At 34.0% G+C, this 22,690-nt stretch overlaps 3 protein-coding genes and 1 pseudogene across 6 annotated transcripts; all 4 read right to left on the minus strand.

Annotated features, from left to right (window-relative positions):
- Positions 1-405: 405 nt before the first annotated feature.
- Positions 406-11,221, minus strand: LOC107620445 (GDSL esterase/lipase At2g40250-like). Of its 2 annotated transcripts, none has more exons than XM_016322602.3 (4): positions 11,052-11,221; positions 3,112-9,251; positions 1,852-2,125; positions 406-824 (listed from the first exon to the last, which is right to left on the minus strand). In XM_016322602.3, exons 2-4 carry the CDS (start codon positions 3,733-3,735, stop codon positions 631-633), a joined length of 1,092 nt encoding a protein of 363 aa, XP_016178088.2. In that variant the 5' UTR covers positions 3,736-9,251; positions 11,052-11,221; the 3' UTR covers positions 406-630. The 2 variants fall into 2 exon arrangements, with proteins under 2 accessions (XP_016178088.2, XP_088363496.1); XM_088507370.1 differs by having other exon boundaries at positions 3,112-9,330.
- Positions 11,222-13,372: 2,151 nt separating this feature from the next.
- Positions 13,373-14,125, minus strand: LOC107622653 (large ribosomal subunit protein bL31c). The gene is made up of 2 exons (XM_016324631.3): positions 13,989-14,125; positions 13,373-13,908 (listed from the first exon to the last, which is right to left on the minus strand). The coding sequence occupies exons 1-2, from the start codon at positions 14,058-14,060 to the stop codon at positions 13,585-13,587; spliced, it is 396 nt and encodes a 131-aa protein (XP_016180117.2). The 5' UTR covers positions 14,061-14,125; the 3' UTR covers positions 13,373-13,584.
- On the minus strand, positions 14,100-16,611 carry LOC148579557 (uncharacterized). Of its 2 annotated transcripts, XM_088507382.1 has the most exons (6): positions 16,452-16,611; positions 15,699-15,770; positions 15,537-15,611; positions 14,998-15,081; positions 14,348-14,428; positions 14,100-14,238 (listed from the first exon to the last, which is right to left on the minus strand). In XM_088507382.1, the coding sequence occupies exons 1-6, from the start codon at positions 16,476-16,478 to the stop codon at positions 14,152-14,154; spliced, it is 426 nt and encodes a 141-aa protein (XP_088363508.1). In that variant the 5' UTR covers positions 16,479-16,611; the 3' UTR covers positions 14,100-14,151. The 2 variants fall into 2 exon arrangements, with proteins under 2 accessions (XP_088363508.1, XP_088363506.1); XM_088507380.1 differs by lacking the exon at positions 14,998-15,081.
- Positions 16,612-17,568: 957 nt separating this feature from the next.
- On the minus strand, positions 17,569-22,544 carry LOC107622652 (uncharacterized; annotated as a pseudogene). Its single transcript, XR_015907064.1, has 5 exons — positions 22,154-22,544; positions 19,164-19,432; positions 18,413-18,527; positions 18,142-18,260; positions 17,569-18,045 (listed from the first exon to the last, which is right to left on the minus strand). The product of XR_015907064.1 is annotated as an uncharacterized LOC107622652 (transcript).
- Between the last annotated feature and the right edge of the window lie 146 nt (positions 22,545-22,690).

A 22,690-nucleotide genomic window follows, 5' to 3' on the forward strand; every position in this document is an offset into this window, starting at 1 on the left:
ATGCTTAGTTTATGGCGGAAACTCAGGTGCAGTCGACTTCACCTGAAGTTGATACCTGAAAGCCATTAGATAATTTGACTGATTTGACTAAATTTTCATCTAACGACTCTCAGATATCAACTTCATATGAAGTCAACTTTATCTGAATTTTCACCTTAGTTTATTAGGTAAATTACTATGATCACTTATTTATTGTACAAAGACTTTGCCTATATTTTAATCAGTATATATATATATTAAAAAAAAAAAAATAAAACTTCGATATTGACAGAATTATTATTATTTGAATAATGTTAGTTTGAATAACCCAAATTATTCAAACATATATAACACCATTCAATTCTTTGGTCTATTCTTTACACATTCTTTATACATAAACAATGTAACTTCAATCAATTCCATTCTCTTCCATAGACCATGGTTCCATCCCATAAATTCAATACCATTTATTACTTGGTGCTAGTACTAGAACAACAAAGTGTTACAAAGGTTTTGGACCTGTTATGACCAGGACAAAAAAAAGAGCAAAAAATCGTTGACAACAACATATTTATGCTAATAATTTCTCTTCTTTTATTGGAGGAAAACATGTCTAGGATAATCTTAAAATCACAATTATAATGTAGCTAGCTAGCTAGTAACGTATGGAAGCACATTTTGAATGCCATATTGGGCAAGAAACCAGTATCCTGATTGTGTTGGGTGCATAGCATCCCAAAATAGAAACTTTGATGCATTAACACAAGTCAAGTCAAGCACATTGCACACTGGACCCATCTCCCATTGCCCTGTCCCACAGCATCCTTTCATTGTTTCTTCAAACCCTTATTATTAACAAACAGCAAAATTTAAGCCATCATTATAACATAGATTTACCTTTCTTAAACGTTAGAAAATGTTACACACCTTTGGACGACTCTTCTTTATAAATCTAAAGAAGACTAATATCACATTTTATAAAATGGTAAAAGTACCAAATTCAGTATAACTTGAATTCTAAAATAGGTTATTATATACTGTTAGAGATATAACTATTTATATTGTTTCCTGCGATCAGTTTAAATTTTTAGGAAAAATAATTTTATGACATGGTATCAGAACTATGTCCGAAAAATTTAAAGTTCGATCTTTTGTGAACTTCAAAATTGAAAAAAAATAGCATAACACAAAAAAAAAGGCCTATACAAAAATCAAGCAAACACACAAAAAAAAACTTATTTTATTTTATATATTTTAATTACTATTAGAATAATTAAATAATTTTAGATGTGATAACTATATAATTATAAAGATTAAATATATGAAATTATGAATATATATTAAATTAAATAAGATAAATTTAAATTATTATCTCCCTAATATTATTATAGCGCTCAACATAATTTATATCTGAATATACAAAGATGTTTTTGCTACAAAATTTAAAAATTGTCTACCTTAAATAATTCATAGTTGATATTTCGTGCAAATAGTTTGTAACTTTTAATAATACAAGAAAAATAAAAATTAACGAAGAGATGAAGAGAATATCCAATGCTCAATTTTGTTTTTCTTTATCAAAGTTTTTGGATATCTTTAAATATTACTTTGAATAGGTAAAATGGGAATAGTAGAGAACAAAAACAAAAATTAAGTTAGACTAGTCTAGTGGTTAACTCACTAGTTCGTTTAAATAAGTGTCGGAGGTTTGAATCCTCTCTTATACATGTAGCAATTTATTAGCCAACGATAAATTCATAAATAAAATTTCGGCGACAAATTAATCTTTGGTCTGTCAGATTAGGGAATACTGAGAAAAACCAAAGAAAAGAAGAACAAAAACAAATAAAAATTGTGGTGAAATGTTATTACCATATTTGAGTGGACTTTGCACCATATCCAAAAGGGGTGAGTAAATGTCAAAGAAGGCAATCTTAGAACCCTTGAGTGTGGCTTCAAGAGAGTGAACTTTGGAGCTAAGCTTGGTGTTGTAGGCTTCACATTGTTGATTCTGTTTTGGATTACACAAACGTTTTAACCAATTTGGGCCTGGTAAGAAGCTGTTTATTGTCACCATTAGTGGCAAGCATCCCATTGGGGGAAGACCTGTCACTATAATCCTCCTAGCTCCTCTTCCGTACAGTTTCTGCAAAGTGCAAACATCATTGGCTTATGATTTTGTCTATTAAAGCACACTTCATATATAGTGTCTCTGCTGCTTTTCATTTTAGTACCCAATCTGTTGAATTTATTTTTTAAATACATGTCAAATACTCAAAATTTATTAGATTTTGTACTCTTTAAATTAAATATGATTATTTAGTTTTTCTTTTTGACAAATTAAACACTAAAATTTAGACACCTGAGCAAAATACCAAATCAGTGTTGTAACGAAATAATCCAACATTTTAATCAAAGGGGACTATCTACCAATAATTTCACCGGGTTAGGCTAATCCACTAATGTATAGATTTTGATTCAACTTAACTGTTAAAAAAATTGCATTAGTTAGGTTTATAGGGTGTCTAAGGTTAAAAGAAAAAAAAAAAAATTCTCAACTCACAATTTGATTAAATCCATTTGCCCATTTTAAATATCTTGATTTACAGGAAAATACTATATATTTAGCTTTTAACAGGATTTATAAGGAGTAAAATAAACGCAGTTTTTTTTGGTCGCTATAATGAGTCTCTACTATTGTGTCAACATATTTTCAATCTAAAGAGTTTAATGGGCTATATATTTTCTATATTTAAATTAATAATGTTTTGTTCTAGCAAACATATATCTAAAACCACATGTTAAAGATAATTATTAATAATTTTTTGTAAAACTTTTAGTTTAATAAATATATTCTGAAAATACTTTTTTAATTAAAATGAATAGATCAAGTCAAAAAACATTTTTCAATTTCATTCCTGATCCAACCTATAAAAAATAGACTACTGTTTTCATGTAAAGTTGACAAATTAAAAGTTATTAAATAACAATTTAATTAAATATGTCAAATCATCTTTTTAATTAGCAATTTTTTCACGTAAAGATAAATTACATGTGAGTTTTTTTTCTATAAAATAATAATGATAAATGCATTATATATACCAATGGCATAACATAAACATAAAGACAAACCTGAATAAAATACTCTAGATTTTTCAGCAGAAGATCATGGTACCCATAGACATTATTAGCGTACTTAATCAACCTTGTTGGAAACAAATACGCATTGAACAACATATCATTAGTACCAACACCAACCACAAACACAGCTTTCTTTATCAAATTCCTAGTCTTAACTTCTCCAACCGATTTATTCAACCTCTTAAGAACATCCTCAAACAACTTAAATTGCGACATCAAATCCATAGCACTTGTTGCTTGAATTGTTTGTTTATCCAATCCAGAGCCCCCAGAAGCAAAGGTAACACCCGTGAGCAAATCATGATCACTCAAATTAGGGTTTAGATATGGTGGCAATAAGTCCTTTAGGCCTAGGAATTGGACAATGTAATCGGTCGATAGCATACCGTTTGAGAATCGGCCGGTTGCCATGTGCTGTGGGAGGTCGCGGCCGTAGGGAAGGTGGTCGCCACGGAAGAGCGTTTTTATGTGGTTGTTATTGCCGCCGTCCAGAGTGGAGTCGCCGAAAGCAAAGACGGCGGAGGCGGAGACATTCTTAGAGGCAATGGTTGAGATTGGTAGAGAGATTTTGACTACTAAGGCAAAGAAAAAAGATATAAAGAAAATGGAAGCCATATAGATATTGAATTGTGTATATTAGGGTTTTGCATGAAAATGTGGTATGCTATGTGATTTATTATATAGTTTTGGAATATGAAAAGGTTCGTATGAACTTTTTAGAGATAGGTTGTCACCTTTTGGATTCATAGCTAGTTTTTAATAAGAAACACCCTAAAAGGTGGTTGCATGTCCAATTTCATTGGAAATTGGTGATTATTATTCTCAGCTAGCAATATAATTGATCTTTAATCTATACATTGTGTTTCATGCATATTTATGGCTAAGTTGAAGGACATTCGTAATGGGTCAATCTACTAACGCTAAATATGTTTTTAGGCTCAACAAGAATTTGTGGAATTATTTATAAGTCGTTTTAAAAAAAATATAGAAGAACTCGAACTTATATTTTCTAGAAGAAAAATGGTAGGGGTAATCAAAATTTATTATTTTTTACTATTATTTAGCCATTAACTTAATTTCTTTAGTCTAGTAATTCAACAACATATTTTATTCTATATTTTTAAACATTATTAATTAACTAATAGCCAAAAACAATAAATTCTAATAACACTCTAATATTTCTCTTTTTAAAACATGTTAAGAATTTTATCACCTCTGCCAAAGATTTTCTTTATCTTTCTTCATGCAATAATTATTTAGAGTAAATACCTAGATTGGTTTTCAAAGAATTTTAAATTGTACAATTTTTATTATTTATTATGAGTCCTCAATTATGATGCACCGACCCCGACACTAATAAGGATATAGATATGACACGATGCAAGACATGTTGACACACAAATTTTAAAATTTTATAAGACACGAGGACATATATATATATATATAAAATATATTTTTTAGATAAATTATAATGATAGCTGAAATCACTGAACAAATAAAGAAGATTCGTAGTCAAATGCTTATAACCCAGAACCGCCAGAAGAGTTATGCTGATCAAAGGCGAAAGCCTTTGGAATTTGAGGAAGGGGAGCATGTTTTTTTTCTGAAAGTTACACCAACCACTAGAGTAGGAAGAGCTATTAAGACTAAGAAACTGAATCCCCGTTATATTAAATCATTTGAGATCTTGAAAGGAATTGGGCTAGTAGCTTATAGGATTGCCTTACCACCGTATCTTTCAAATTTGCACGACGAGTTTCATGTGTCACAGATTCGGAGATATACTCCTGACGCAAGTCATGTTCTGAAACCGGAACCGATTCAAGTGAGGGAAGATCAAATACCTCCAGTAATTCCGATAAGGAATGATGACACCAACATTAAACGATTACACAAGAAAAGAATATTATTGGTAAGAGTAATGTGGAGTCGAGTTGGTATTAAGGAACACACTTTAGAACTCGAATCAAATATACGGAAGGATTACCCACATCTTTTTTCAGATAACTACTAACTACATCGGAATTTTGAGGGCAAAATTCTTTATTAGGTGGGTAGGATGTAAACCCCGGTTAAATTAGTAAATAATTATTCAATAAATTAGTTTTTAATAAGGAGGATTAGAAATGTGAATATTATATCAAATTAGGATAGAGCTCATCGAAACGAGAATTTTGACACTAATTTTAAGAAAATTGGTTCAAGATTGGACCGAATAAGCCGAACCGGTTGAACCGGATCCAACCGGACCGACCTATTAAATGAACCCACGCATTGCATCTCTCTCATTTCAGCAACGTGACGCTGAAAGCTTGCGTCCAGGGAGAAGAAGAAAAGGGTCCGAACCCTCGTTCCAAGTTCAAGGCGCCGCAACTTCTCGATCCGAGCTCCGATCGCCGCACTGTTTGCGGCCACGCGTCCACCACGTCGAGCTTTACATTTCTACCGGAACAATTTCATAGGTAAGCCCTTAAATATTCTCAGCCAATCTTTTTCCCCAATTTTCGAATTTTGAGAAGGGGTATTAAATTTCTTTGATTTTTGATGTTTTAGGATCCAATTAGCTTGAGGAAAACGTTTACTCTTGCTTATGTGAAGCTTGAGTAAGGTGAGGATACGATAATTCTATTTTATTTTCGTTGAATTTGAGCTTTGAGTATTAAATTGGATATATATGTGTTATGAATGTGTATTAGGTTATGAATAAATAATTGGAGCTTGGAATTGTGGATATTGGAACTTGGAGGAAGCTGAGCCTAGTGTTTATTGAATTCTGGAAGGGCTGTGTTTGTTTTGGAAGGGCTATGTTTATTATAATTAAAGTGCCTTAATCGTTACGTGGGAATCGGCCAAGGTATGATTTAGGTTTCTTGCATTTAATATATAATGTTTTGTGAAAACTTAGGCTAGATGACCATAGGATAAGTTGGAATGCAGGTGTATATTTAATGTTTAGTAATGGGTTGATGAATATGCTTGGTTTGGTTTGGTGATTTGTTTGTAAGATGATATTGGTTGCTAGTTGGATCTTTGAGAGGATATGTGATTGAATTGTTGATTATATGGCTATATTTTGGTTTGGTTGAATAATGATTGATGGAAAGACATGGAGCTTGTTGAGGATTATTGTTGGCAATTTGGATTGGTGGTAATAGGTTTGAAAATAATTGGAATGGAAAATTTGAATGAAAAATGAGGTATTTTGTGTTAAAAGCCTAGGATTTGTGAACTATGATTTTTAGTTGAATTTTGGTCGTTGGATTTTAATATTGTATGAGTATAATTGTTGATTTGAGGTGGATTTATTGTGGTGATTGTTATGATGATGAGAAAGGGTATGTTGAATTGGAAAGAATGCAGGTTTGGACCCGAAAAGGATGGCAAAGTCCGAGTTTTAGAGGAGATGCTGGCGAAATTTGATAAAAATTAGAGATTTTGTTTATATGATTATTTAAAAAGATTTAAATTCAAAGGTTATATGGTTTGATTTTGAGTTATTAAGAAAATGAGCATGTTTTAAGTTTGATTCATTTAGAAAAGAATGAATTATGCTCTGAATTGAAACTATTGATGGATGGAATGGGAGGTGTGATAATGAAGGATAAGGATTGAATATGATTGATGTATGATGATGAATGACATGTGATTGAAAATGATGTGGATGTTGATGAATTATAATTGAATTATTTATATGGCTTATGAATTTGAATGATCTGAGATACGAGGTTCCCTGGATTAAGTGCCGTGGCTTGCCACCACGTGTACCAGGTTGAAAACTCGATACTCTGTTGACCCTACGACGTAAGTGTGACCGGGCACTATATAAATTCCCGGGAATGTTACTCCCATTGAGCAATATTGCTTATTTGAGATAAAGCTATGCATAGACTCTTGGGGATGCACGTCGGGGGACAGTCTAAGGACAATTCAGACTTGTCGGGTTGGCTGGATAACCGACAGATGAGTCTCATCAGCCATAGGACAGGCATGCATCATATACATATTACTTGAATTACTTGCTTGTGCTTTAATTGGGTGTGCCTAAATGTACTTGCCATGTTAAATGCGTATTTGTTACCTGCAGTATTTGTAACCTTCTTGTGCTTGCCTTTATCTGTTTATCTGTCTGTGAAATGCATGACGGAGTTGGAGGTATGGAAGAATGGCAGAATGGGATTTAGATTTAGGGTTAAGTTAAGTTAGGTTTAAATATCCTTAGAAAACCACCTTTTATAGCTCCTGTTTAATACTTTATGCTATGATGTATATATATGTACTTGATTTTCTCTCCGCATAACTTGTTCTTTTGATCCTCCTAGAGGTTTATGGAGAGGCAGAATTGTGTATATGTACTTTTGGGTTTTGGATATGTATGTATATATGTGTAAATATTTTTCGGCCAGTCTTGACTTCACAGACTGAGTTAGGAGCTTGTTATTTTGTATCTTTGGCACTCTATTCCTACTTCTGTTATCATATCTTCAATAGTTATGGTTTCCTTAGCACGCAAGTTAAATCATTTCTTGAGCGTTGCGCTTTTATTTCGCGATTTTTGTTTCCTCTATTCTTCAAAGCTCCTAACATATTATAATTCTTCTGCTATTATATATATATACTCCTTTTATTTTAGAGGTCATAATACCACACCACCTCTGTTTTACGACTTAAGCGTAAAGCTTAGTGTGGCAGGGTGTTACACATATAGCCAAAAACAACACAAATTACATCCAGAAAATTTTCAGAAAAATTAACTCAGCAAAGAAAAACAAACCATGAACAAAATTATACCAAAAAATTTAGCAAGATACCATCAACTCAACCAGTAAAATTTAACAAATCAGTGAACACCATCAACAAAATTAATCCAGAATAATTAAAATTCTTCAACATCATAGTTTATTTCAGTTTAATACAAATTAATAAAAGAAAAAACATAACAAATCCATCAGAAACTCATAATCATAAACATTATTCCAAATTACAGAATCATATCATCAGAGATAGAAACTCAAAATCATCAAAATCAAGTTATTAACGACAAAAAAAAAAAAACGAACAAGCACTGGTTATCGCGCGGCGAGGGAGGCACGAAACTGACGCCAAGGTAAGAGCGAAACAGACGGCGAGGCAGGGAGGAGCGAAACAGAATTGCTAGCGAAGGAGGAACGATTATACAAAGACGCAGAGGAGAAGAGCTTGTGCGGGAGAGAAGAGGGCCAGACGCAACGACGTAGAGGAGAAGAGGGCCGAGCAGAGCTTCCAGAGGTGACTAAATTTTGAATGTTAGGCGACGCTGGCTTAGTGAGCACCACTGCTGCTGCAGTTTGAGAGAGAGAGAGGGACAGACGACGCCGAACTAGGGTGCAATGGAAATTAGGGTTGGAACTTGGAGGGGTTCGGAAGCAAAGTTGCGAGAACTGGACCGGTCAATAAACCGATAAGATTACTGGTTCAATGGTTTATCGGTTTGATTGGGGTTCAACCGGCTTTATTAAAATTAAATAAAATTATTAAAAATTAATATATGTAATGCTTGATCACTATTTAGTTGTTCTATCTTCAAAAATAAAAATTTCTAATTAGTAACAACTACAATTTCCAAACACAAATTAAATACAGCCAATAACTAAATATTTACAGAAAATTTCTAATCACATTAAGAAGCCAACAACATGCAACATCAAAAGTTCAAAACATAATTATCAATTACATATGGCATCAGAAGTTCAGAAAACAAACTCAGAAGTCAAAATCCATACAATTAGACAACTAAATCAACAATCAACAAAATTAATAAGTACCACCAAAAAATAACAAAATTGTTTTAGAAGAATTAACTCAAATTGAAAAGAATAGTGAACCTGAACAAAATCACTAAATGAAGTTAATCAAAATACAATAGTCCTCAACAAGCAACTAAAGAGGGCTAATTCCATAATTCTAGCCTTGAAGACTTTCACAGCCTCGTCAAGAAACTTAGCAGAGAAAGAGAGAACCTGGAGAACAAAGGGAAGAAGCTCGACTGCTCGAGCAGTGGAACAGAGATGACGATGAGGAGAGACGTTCGCGGTGAGAGTGAGACGAGACGCAACAGCGAGGAGAAGAGCTCCACGATGGCGATTAACAATTACCTAATTCAAGAAATTGATTGAACCGGGTGAGGGATTTGTCATGGCTTCATATGCGGATCCGAATCCAAAATCTAGAAATCTAAATTACAAATTACATACAACAATTCAGAATGACAGCAATTCAGAATCCAGATTATATCAATTCATACGGCATTCAAAATTCAAAATTATATTCAGCAAAATTCAATACAGCAAAATTCAACTTATATTGCAAAATTCAATATAGCAAAATTCAAAATCCAAAGTCCCAAAATTGAACTTATATCAAATTCAGAATTACAGAATGATTAATTCATATAATTAACAAAATAAAAAAAATTGAAAAGCAGAAGAACTCTGTATCAAGCCATCAATTCATATTGACGAAGAAACTCCAAATATTAACAAAATCAGAAAATCAAGCAAATCAATTACTAACAACTGTATTATCAGAATCAATTACTAAACCCTAAACCAGCAAACCGACGCCGAGGAGATGGCTGCGAAGTGCGAACAGAGTTATCAACATCCAAGTATTATCAAAATCCAAGTCACAGTGCTTACCGCCGGCGAGGAGGAAGGCGAGCGACGGCGACGACAGAGTTTGGGGTATATGATAAAACCGGTACTTTAAAAAACTTGGCCGATTTGGCCGGTTAACTTCCGGTTCGTCTGGTTTTTAACTGATTTTTTATAGAACAATTTTGAGGATCAATCAGATTGGCTAGATGACAGGTTCCCAATTAACCCGGTCGAACCGGCCAGTTCGGTTCGGTTTTCAGAACACGGGGTATAGTATCACCAATACAATGTAAGAAGCAAAACTTTCTTATCAACTAGTGTTGCTGCCCATGCAGTGCACGGGAGCAGCAACAAAAACCAAATATGCAAGGTTTATTTGTAGGTAGAAACTCAGGTGGAGTCGACTTCACGTGAAGTTAATAGCTGAGAACTGTTAAATGGTTTGACTGATTTGACTAACTTTTTATCTAATAGCTCTCAGCTATCAATTTTACGTGAAGTCGACTACACCTAAGTTTCCACCTTATTTGTAATATCCATAACGAAGGTATCTCTTAGCATAGTGGTGCACAATATGCACTCAACAAACAGTAACACTACTAGTCCAAGGTAAAAGCAAAATTTGTTGACACCAAATATTTCATCAATTACTTATACATAGATGATATCAGCAACCAACACAGAAAACTAAGGATAACATTATAAATTTGCAAAAGGTTATAGAAACACATAAGATGATGCAAGTCATCACCAAACCTCACTGTATCTCTACTAAATCAGGCTTTGGCAACACCCCGAAACAGGACATGTTATCAACCATGTTCAGCATCATGCTGAGCTTTAAAAGCATGTACTACATTATATTTTCAATAAAAATAAATTAACAAGAAGTTTGTCAACAAAAGAAAACTAAAACTCTGATTTTGGTACCGACTGTTCTTAGCTATTAAATTCAACTGTAATGTGAATTGCATACCAAAGACTTCCAATCGACCAAGTAGATAACAAAAGATGAAGGTCCTCCACCTCCGATCCCTAACGGAATCAATCTAAAACCCAGCAAATGATTTTGTTCTCTACTTTAAAACAGATCCAAGAGATCGTCACTAATTCCTAATATATGAACCCGATACACTTGAATTTTAAACAGAATCTAGTGCAAGTGCTCAAAATCAATGGTATTAGATAATACAGATTACAAAGCTAAGTTGATGCTTCAACTATTCTATAAACCACGATCGGCTGCATCTGTTAATTGAAATGAACAAAGAAAAAAAAAGAGACAGCAGCATTGTGCACCTTGCAACGAGAATAGCTGAGGCGGAGAAGGCGGTGTTCGTTGCGGTGCCGGAAGCAGAATTTGCACGCGGCGGTGAAGAGATCGGAGGGATGGTGGAAGAAGATTAGAGATTCGGAATGGAGAATGGAGTGTGGACTTGTGGCAGTGGTAGGGGTAGGGGTAGGGGTATTTCTGGGGATTGAAATATTTCTTTTAATTGTTTTTTTTTTTCTTTAATTGTTTTTTTTTTTTAAATAACAAAAAATTGGGTTTGTATTTATTCTTATTTTTCGGTCCATATTATTTCAGTATCGGTTGAGTAGAGTGCACATGACATAAGTTAACTACTAGCTAGCTAGTTGGGCTTGTTTGTTTATTTCGAGTTGGATATCGGCTTATGTTTTAACTTTGTTCTCAATAATATTATTGGGCTTTTCTAATAACAAGGCTAAACCCTTGTCCAAAAACGCCCAAACCAATAGCGGCAGAAATTTGCCCAGACGGGGAATTTGTAGGTCTCCAATCATGTCGCACCAAGGTTCAAGTCCAAGGAGTGGATGCACAGAATCTTGGTCTAATGGTCATCATGTATGCTTTGTGCATGTAGCAATCTATTGGCTAACGACAAATCCTTAAATAGAATTTAGTACCACGACGGATTAGTTCTTGACCTATTGAATTGGGAGATACCATGATAAACTAAAAAAAAAAGTAGTAAATAAAATCTTTAAGCATTGTATGTGTGAGTGTGGTGTTAATAAGTTTGTAATACTTAGTATTAAAGATGATAAAAAATGCGATGCTGCCTTAAAAATTAATTTGTTAATTAAAGTTAAAAAAAACATAAATCTTAAATTTTAAATTCTATATTTTAAAAATTAAATATGAATTATTGATCTAAAATATAATAAATAGAGTTAAGTTTTGTTTAATTAATAAAAAGTGCATTATTTTTTACTTAATAAATAATATTTAAGGATGAGTCAAGTTTCATTGATGGCAACTAAGTGCGATTAATTGTTAATACACCCATTTTGTCTACGAACTCATTAAGAATGAGTAGCAAATATATAATCTTAATTAGTAAACATCCTTAGATTAGAAGGTTTACTTTAGTAGTGGAGTAATAAAGTATAATATATTTGAATTTTTTGCTAATCATTATGTGATGAAAATATTAGTAAACCACTACTAGTCTTCAATAAAATAATAATGTTAGTGATTGGATAAAAAAATGTACTTATATTTTCCAGTGACATGCATTACAAGCAATAATGAATTATTTGTCAATATCTTACGTTATTAATTTTGGTATTATATACTAATTATAAGCTATTAGAAACCTGTTGCACAATCTTCTTATGCAGAACAAAAGTTGCAAAATTTGTCAACCTTTGAGGGTTCTATTGTTTCACGACGGTTTCAAACCTTTCCTACACTAATTATGAATCCAAGTTATATGGTCGGTAGAATCAGTGTCAATTTTGATTTACATCACTTTTTTTAATAGATTGAATTGTCTTTAATTTTAGGTATTACATCACAAATTCATATACACTATTTTGTTAGTGCTGAAAAATCATTGAAGAATCAAAGATCAAACCATTTTCTGAGGCTAAAAAAGGGATAGTTTCTTAGTTTCATCTCCAAGACCTAGAGCAGCATCCAAAACTTCATTACATGATTCAGACATGATTAAGCTTAGTTTTCAACTTAAATTCTCCCTCTTATCATTATTCTTGTGGTAGTATCAAATGGTACATAAGCTCAAAACAGTGTGCACTTTGGTAAGAAAAAAATAGCACTAGAGAAAATAATAAAACTAACAATAACCTAATTTTCTTTTTTGATGAAGTATGTAACATCTATATTGGCTACAAAAACTAACAAAAAATTCATTTTACAACCATAACCGCTCTTTCTCTAATCTCAATTTAATTTAGCCTTTAAAATTATAACCATGATTCAATCTAGTCATTGACTTTAAAAATGTTCAATTTAGTCCTCAAAATAAGAATTCATAATCCAATTTGGTCACCAAAATTTCATAATAACTAAATTGAATCATGCATACAATCTCAATAATAAAACTAAACCTTTACTTACAATTATAATAAGCATATCATTTTAGCTTATACATCACTACATAGAGCACCTGATAGATATATAATCATTCATGTATTTCTATCTAGCCGCTTAAATTTTTGGTATAATTAGTTTCATAACATTGTTTCAAAACTTATCCAGCAAAAAGTATAAGGCAATCACACCTTTGAGATAAGTGATTTCACAGAAAAATCTATATCTAACAATGATAAATGGAATGTATCAGACTTAAATATAACTAAAGCAAATAATCACATTCATTCTCATTCTTTAACAAAAATAAAATTAGCAAATGAACCATTGAAGCATAGTATCAAACACCACACGGGCATTTTCCATTTTTCCCCCTTCTATAAACAACAAGAAGAATCAATAATTCATAAGAAGCTACATAGATAGATAGGAATCAAACCAAATTGGGAAGTGTGTTGGATCTAATTAATTCTTCTACTTCTTCTTACCACCTTTCTGAATACCCCTGCGCCTGGAGGGAATTACGATTTCACCCTTGAGTACCGGAATCTCCATAATTTCAGTGAGCTCACTGAACTTCTTCCTAAACTTCTCAACTTGGTCATCGTCAACCATAACCGCTGACCGGCTACCCAGGTAAAAGGGGTGGTTACCTGACCAAACGTCAACCACGTACTCCTTCTGGGTCCCACCGGTAGTCATCACGAGTTCCCCGTTGCAATACACTTTAGCATCCTCGTGGTACTGCGGGTGTATATCCTTCTTCCTGCACGTCACCCCCACCCTGCAATTTCCCACCTAACAAACAGAGAAATAACTAATTAACAGAAATAAGAAACGGATAACTAACTTCGAAACAAGAAAGAGAAGGTAATTACGGGTTTTGTTTTGGATGGGAGAGGATGGAAGGGTTTTGGGTGGAGGAATGTGTTGGTTATGCACTGCGCCATTTTTGTTCTGCAGGAGAGAGAGAGAGAGAGAGAGAGAGAGAGAGAGAGAGAGAAGATGAGATTATGGAGGTGATGATGTTGACCACGATGGCTATGTGGATGTGGTTATTTGATTTATGGGCCGACAATCACGATCCAATAGGCCCATAGGTATTCTTATTTGACTTGTTTCTGTTTCCTTCAGAAAAAGAATATCAAGTGATGTTGTTGCTTTAGTAACATGTGACGGAAGAACAAAGGAAAACTAGAGAAGAAATATTTATAACTCGGAAGAATATGATGTATACTTGGTCACAAGTAATTAATAGTGTTGGCTCAGCATCCTTTAGGTAGTCATCAACAGGGAGCTTCTGTAAGATAGCTTCTGCCTAAGGAATAAAAATGAGAGATGATAAGTACCTGAGTAGCAGCTTCATGAATAAAAGTGATGTAGTATTTTTGAAAGTGTGAATAGTTACATAACATCTCCACATAACTATTTAGAGAAGAGTCACACAAAGAAAAAGAACACACACAGACACACTGATGCAACAATTAAAAAAAAAAAAAAAAACTGAGCAAGATATTGCTCTGAAATGGTTTGATGAAGACAAGAGAAGATAAACCCAAATCATTTACTTTGATCGTTCCTGAACCTAACAACGACATCCTCAACTTTGAATGTTCCTATCAGATAAGCATGAAAAACTGAAAAAGAGGACAGAAAAAAAAAAAATAAACGGTTTACTTTGTTACAAAAGGAATGAAGTGTTCGAGTATCTTCATTTCTTCACATGGCTGGCTAATTTACTATTTATCTAATAAGCTATAACCTCTTCAAAAGAAGCTAGTAAGCTACATATCCTCATTTAATAAATGGCCTGGGTAACACCACCTAACAACAACCATTAACACCTAACTAACAGTTGCCAATGACCAGAAAGGAAGCAAGATGTACTGTGTCTGCCGCAATTAAAATCATTGATTCATCAACCCTCTCTTGGTTACTGGTAGTTTGAAGTTTTGATATGATGGCATTAGCCTGATACATAATCACATCCAAAATCAGAGGATAATTGATCATAGCATGGCCTTCCATGAAGGAAAGGGAAACAAAACACTGAAAGCAAAAAACTAGGTGACATCATAAAAAGCAGTTACAGCATGCCTTTATAACGTCTCTCTACTCTCTCTCAGAAAGAAGCAAAATATCTATTATCTCATCTAATACAGCACTAGCACCAAACAGAACTTTCTTTGCTGGTTCACTGATGACAATGAATGCAGTTATGTATGCTTACTTTAAAATATAATTTATAAAAAAAAAAAAGTTTGAGAAGGGGGGGGGGGGGGTATGCAATTCTATAATTGAATGGGGGAAAAAAACACATACAATTTTAAGCAACATTCTTTTTTATAAAAAGAAATTAAGCAATATCAAGTAATTCATTTGTGAGATATAGAGAACACTAAAAAAGTAATGACTAGAAGGCAAACCTTGGCTTCAGCTAGAGCCATAACCAGCTCTTCAGGAGTTTCCTTTCGGATGCTCTTCTCATCAATATCAGCAGTCTGCACGTAAATACAAAAGATTAAAGAAGCCACGTCCACACCTTAAAATCCAATCCAATCATTGTTAAACGAATGTCATTTACTTACCATTTTCGTGAATTCGTACCCCATTTCAGATAGTATCTTGCGCCGTGCTACTGAGGATGATCCCAATATAATCTGCAAATGATAATATATCATCAAACATTCAACGTGATTCCATAATCTGACTTAAACTAAAATTGTAGACAACCAGAGCTTTAGTCAGAACTTCACTGCTAGCATGGGGTGTCATTGTCCTAACCCCTAAGCTAGATCCAACCATCACCATGATTTCTGGCAAACATTGTGGTTATATTTTTCTGGTTATGCACTTTTAACATCAAATTTGTTCTACTTCTCCTTAAACCAATTTTCTTATGTTGAAATAACACACATCTATATAAATATAAAAATAAGAAAACGGTAAAGATACACAGTATTAGTAAAAAGTAATTATGACAATGAGAATAGGATCTACGAAACACTTAAGTATAGATATGATGCAGATGCACACACACAGTTACATAATAAAAGATGATAAGAGTTGCAGTTCCATGCGAGTTAAACTGCCACAACAGACTCAGCTCGTTGTTAACTGAATTCAGTTAGTTAGTTAGTTAGTTAGTTAGTTATGTTACTGTTATATAAACAAATACAGTAACTATAACTACATCTCTGCAAGTAACGTGAAAACAGGGATAGAACTTCAGAAGGTAATATACATTAAACAGCCAATCTCTAATTGAACGATGCTTTGAAATAATTGAAATATAATTGACGGAAAGAGGAACCCTAGATTGGAAGGAGAAGAAGACGAACCTTGTAGGAAGAAGTGGAAGCTTCCATTGTTGCAAGCTAATAAACCGAATAGTGAGCGGGAAATGGAGACAGAGGCTATGAAAAAAAAACGAAAACGAGCGACTAAAATTAACGAACGAAGAGATTGGTGAATTTCGATTGAGCTGTGTACAAAGGTGTGTAAAATACTAAAATGTAGATGAGTAAAATCCCATCCCACCCCTATCCTTTTACATAAATGACAACCCGCTCCTCAACCATACAAAATTGACATCCCCACTTTTGAATTTTGATAATTGATAATTGATTTTATTGGACATTCAAATCTTTGGGAGTGGATCTTTTTAATTATTATGTTTTTTTTAATTGTTTGATAAAATACATTTAATATTTTTGTCACATATTTTTTTTCTTACCTAAAAAATATGATCACATTTTATCAAACAATGAAAGAAAAAATTGAGAGGATCATTCTCCAAATCTTCTTGTTAATCCTTCAAATAAATAATTAGGGATTTATGTGTCTTGTTAATAATAAATAATTAGGGATTTATGTGTCTTGTTAATAAAAAAGTTAAAAGTAAAAGAAACACTGATGTTTTTTTCTTGATTTCAATCAATTCATTTGAAAGCATCATTGTATTCCTTTAGAATTTAGAAACTTTCCTTTTTAGGAGTTTATATTCAATACTTACACCAAACCAAAATGCCAAAACAACCTATTAATTCAACTAGTCATAAAGAAAATGATATGTAAATACTCATTTAGTTTTGATGCCAAATGCAACACTTTTGTCTCACCAAATAATCTCACGAATATTCATTAGTATATTCGTTCAAATGTTTAGCAAATGGTGTGATATCATATCATTTGTAAGTCAAAACGTACTATAATCTTCTGTGTGTTTAAGGTCTCACAAGTTCAAACTTTTGGCTATAACAAATACATATTATCATTTATTTCCAGTCAGTTAATCAAATGCTACTTCCTACGAGGTATTAGAGATGATGAATTAGATATTTTAATTGGGAGGAGAAAAAAAAAGATAGGAATTTTAGTTTGTAGAAGAAAAAGAATTAGGAATCTTAAAGAAAAAGGAAAAAAGATCGTGAAGAAGAGAAGAATAAGAACGCTGGATTGAAGAATGACAAGGGTTAACGTAAATTACTGAGACACATACACCTTAACCATGTGCCCAAAACGTGTGCGTTTTGCTACCAAGGTAGGGGCCAATATCTAATTAAGATTGAATACATCATATGCTATAAGATTGAATAAATCAATAGCTCTGTTGAATGTTGATACAAGAGAAGCTCAATATCGCAGCAGCAACTCTAGCAAAAACAACTGAAGATCAAAGATCTTCAAGATCACATTAACGACTGGACACTATAGTAGACTTCAGTCAACTATGCGTGGTGGTTTGGTGGACAGAAAAAGGAAAGATTCAATTTTAGATGAAAGGATAAAAAAAGCTATTAAAAATCTTCACAAAATAATGAGTTTAGTTATAATGGTGATCAATGGTTCACCAATAATGGTGATTGGGAACTTCATAGCTTCTAGGCAATGCCTCTCACATACTGGTCCAATGTTGTATTGAACAGCTGACACCTACACAAACCCATCAAAGATTGATTCATCAAACAAGTTCTTCCATGGTAAATAAGGGGGAAAATTGAGAAGAAAAAGTGATATATACTACGTTACCTAATAGGAGATCCGGGTGTATAGAGTGGATTCTTGACAACATATTCAACATACAAATTGTAGATATACTTCAAGGAGTCCCGCAGATCACCGGTTCGAGGATGAGTCACTAGGATAATCTGCATGAAACATGAAAATCATGGAGAATCTCAATATAATCATAACCACAAGTTAATTACAAATATGGACAAAGTGCCAAATAAAAATTAATTACAACTTAAATCAGCACCAACTACATCTTAAGGTATACAAGAACATTGTTGTAGCTGACCTTTATTCCGGAAGGACTTTCCATGAAACTAAGTTTATATGTATTAGTTCGGAAACTGTGAAATTAACAACCTTGGCCGGGCAACTGAGGCACACCAAGGTTTCCTTTCTCTGCACTGCACAATAAGTTGGAATACGTGAACTAAACCTACCGGTTCAGTATAAAAAGTCTACACCAAAGAAACTCGTTTTACAATCATACAAAACATCCATCATCATCTATATTGTTGATCAATGGCTAATTGCTGAAATAGTAGACAAGATACCGTAATAAAGCAATTTCACAAACAAAATATAACAAACAGGAGAAAACTACACTTAATTAGGATAAAAATGAAGGGCACATCAGAATAAACAACCATCCCATTAAGTTCTATGAGATCATAGCACATTATTAACTTAATGATACCATGGTGCGAGGTTATAAACATTACTTACATGACCATTTAGGAATTGACAACCAAAACTAAGGACTTAATTTTCAATTGCAGGTTTATCACCTAGGCCCAACTTAACTCCTTATCATTGTCTAGTGCTGTAATTTCTACACATCGCACAGAAAATGATGTATAAATGTAAAAACTATTCTTAAGAAGGTACCTTGGCAACAATGTAACAAAAATGGTCAATTATCCATGAAAAATGGTCAACATTGTTAACGCACTACCCTCACCCGAAATTATATCTGTTGCATAATTTTGCAACAATTCTTAACTTTGTGTATATTTATTTAAATAAAATAACCAACATACATGGTAGGGTCCATCTTCGCTGTTAGTGACTTCAGTGAAAAAAGAAGTCCAAACATTAACTTATGGTCTTGCTGAGCATTCAATGTCCGCAATGGGCGATTCCACTCCCGATAGAGCAAGCATACACCATTCCTATTGAACACATACATCATATGGCCATTGTTCCCTGAAGCTGTCGGTACAGGAGGTGATGGACTGATTTCAGACCCTCCGAAAAATTGCATTCTTGATCAACAAGGATGTAGAAAGAGATACCAGTATACCATAACCTGAAGTGGATGTTAATCACTTTTAGTGCAGTATTTCACAATTGGCAGTAAACATAAGGTATCAGGTTGTGAGAACTGAACCGGTCAAGTGACTGGTTCAATGGTCCAACCGAGGTCGAACCATAGTTGAACCGGTTTAATTAAATATACAATGAAATTATTAAAAATTCAATATATAATTTTAAATATTTAAATTCAATGATTTATAAACTAATAAAATTCAAAAATTCAGAGTTTACATCAACTTCCATATCTCTTCCATCTAATAAAATAGAATAAAAAGCCAATAAGAACCCAAAGTTAATACTTAACAACATATATCTTTATTAAATGAAACAAGTTTTGCTATTTCACTAAATCCCACCAATGATACCAAGTGAGTGCATATTTTAAAGGGGCCAAAGCATCATAAAAGACTAGATAGGATTTGTAAGAAGAATTCTGAAGCATCTACAAATATATGAGGTACTTAAGTCGGCCTTAGAATGAATTTTCGTTGTCTTAAAAACAAGTTCTCTTTACAAAAGATATGCAGTAAACGCAAATTCATTTCAAAACAAAATGCTCAATAAAATTGGCTTCTATCCCACAAAACAAGAAGCCACAGCACACCACAAAATCATAAAGAATCAACTGAAATTTCAGCAATCTACTTCTGACCATAAAAATTCCCAAATTGGAACAACCAAACAAACAACCCATACCCACACAACCCCGAGAATCCAAAATTCAAGCAACAGGCCACAGAATAAAAGGAAAAAGGAACAGAAAGAATTAAGAAGAGTACCAATCTAATACCCAGAAATTTATTAATTTTTTTATTATAAGACAACAAGTTTTTCAAGGCACAAAACAATCCAAATTACATATAGCCAAAAACAACACAAATTACATCCAGAAAATTTTCAGAAAAATTAACTCAGCAGAGAAGAACAACCCATGAACAAAATTATACCAAAAAATTTGGCAAGATACCATCTACTCAGCCAGTAAAATTTAACAAATCAGTGAAACACCATCAACAAAATTAATCCAGAATAATTAAAATTCTTCAACATCATAGTTTATTTCAGTTTCATACAAATTAATAAAAGAAAAAACATAACAAATCCATCAGAAACTCATAATCATAAACATTAATCCAAATTACAGAATCATATAATCAGAGATAGAAACTCAAAATCATCAAAATCAAGTTATTAACGACAAAAAAAAAAACGAACAAGCACTGGTTACCGCGCGGCGAGGGAGGCACGAAACTGACGGCGAGGTAGGAGCGAAACAGACGGCGAGGCAGGGAGGAGCGAAACAGAATTGCTAGTGAAGGAGGAACGATTATACAGAGACGCATAGGAGAAGAGCTTGTGCGAGAGAGAAGAGGATCAAAGAGCTACCAACGTGCGAGACAGAAGAGGGCCAGACGCAACGACGTAGAGGAGAAGAGGGCCGAGCAGAGCTTCCAGAGGCGACTAAATTTTGAATGCTAGGCAGCGCTGGCTTAGTGAGCACCACTGCTGCTGCAGTTTGAGAGAGAGAGACAGAGGGACAGACGACGCCGAACTAGGTTGCAATGGAAATTATAGGGTTGGAACTTGGAAGGGAGAGGGCTGAGGGAGGAGTTGGTAAGCAAGGCATAGTTGTAAGAACCGAATCGGTGATCAAACCGGTCAGGTTACTGGTTTACTGGTTCAACCGATAAATCACTGGTTGAACCGGTAAAACCGGTTTCACGTAACTAGAAAATATAATAGCAAAGGTATAAAACAACAGCTATTACAAAATACAAATTTACATCAATTGTTCAATGTTGGGAGCATAACCTATTTCCAACAGTTCAATTCAAAGGGTTCCTGTTAGACAAGACAAAAGCAACCATATATGCATTCACTAAAATCTGTTTTGGACATAAAACCAGTTTTGTCAACATGTTTTCAAGCCTAAATCTGCCGAATGATTTAAATTATGAGCAAGATTGGTACCTAACAAAGACAAACAACCATGAGAAATTGATGAATGGATAACAAGCACTTTACTCACAAGTAAAATGGTTGCATTCATCTTGAAAACAACCATTTAATTCAACACACATTTAAAAGCAACACCATAGTAGTTCAACAGCAAATAATTCGACAAAAAGACTCAGAGTCACTACACTAAACAGATGCACAATGGCATAATAGTTCAACAACAAATAACTCCGACAAAAATTGCTAGAAAATCCAGCAATCCTTCTTCTAAAGCAAACAAACATAATGGCATAATCAAAAATTAATAAAAAATCCAGCAATTCGAGAGAGGAGGCAGTGGACGGAGAGGATGCGCCGACGGAGCAAGGAGCCGTGGAGGATGGTGTTTCTGATGGTGTATTGGCTGAAGACATTCTAAAACAATATAGGAGAGCAATGGTATAAAACAGGTATTACAAAAACAATGTTACATAATCCATATTTCCATATTTCCATATTTTCATATCCAGCAATATAAATTCACAGCAATGTTACATCAATAAAAACAAACATAACCACTACGAATCTGAAAAAAAAAAAAATCTAACAATCTGCCATCAACTAGTTCAACAATATAACAAGTTATAACTCAACAATATATACATAATCAACAATCTGCCATTAACCTATCAGTTATTCACTCCCTTAATCAAATTAAAATCCAACTAAATAACTAAAAAAAACAGAGAACAGATTTCATAGTTTGGAGACCAACCTGGATGAGGCAGATTCTAGCGACGGAGAGGCAGCACCGCAGCAGCGACGGAGAGGTGGCACCGCAGCAGTGACGCAGGAGACGCGACGACGACGACGAGAGACGCGGAGCCACGAACTCGACGTACTCGGACACACTGTGAAGCCAGCGAGATGAAGCAGAGGAAGAGAGTCTTCGAGACTGAGAGAGACTGCGAGGAAGAGTGTTGGTGTGACGAGGGGAGAAAGAAGACGACAGGCCGACGGTGAGGTGAGGTGAGGTGAGGTGTGGTGATCAACTATGTATGGTGTGATGAGAAGCTGAGGAAGACTTGAAGGACTGCTGTTTTGGCTTTTGGGGATTTAGGGTTAGGGGGAAGGGGGCAAGGGGGTATACGAGAGAGTGAGAGACATTCGTTTTGAAAACGAAAAAAAAAAAAAGGTTTTCCAAACCGGCCGGTTATACAAAAACCGCCGGTTCTTCGGTTTTTATCAAAACCGGACGGTTCAAACCGGTTTTATCCGGTTCTATTCCTTATCCGGTCAGAATGACTAACCG

Source organism: Arachis ipaensis, chromosome B10, assembly GCF_059453495.1.
Source record: "Arachis ipaensis isolate K30076 ecotype BB chromosome B10, ASM5945349v1, whole genome shotgun sequence".
Classification (NCBI taxonomy): Eukaryota; Viridiplantae; Streptophyta; class Magnoliopsida; order Fabales; family Fabaceae; genus Arachis; species Arachis ipaensis.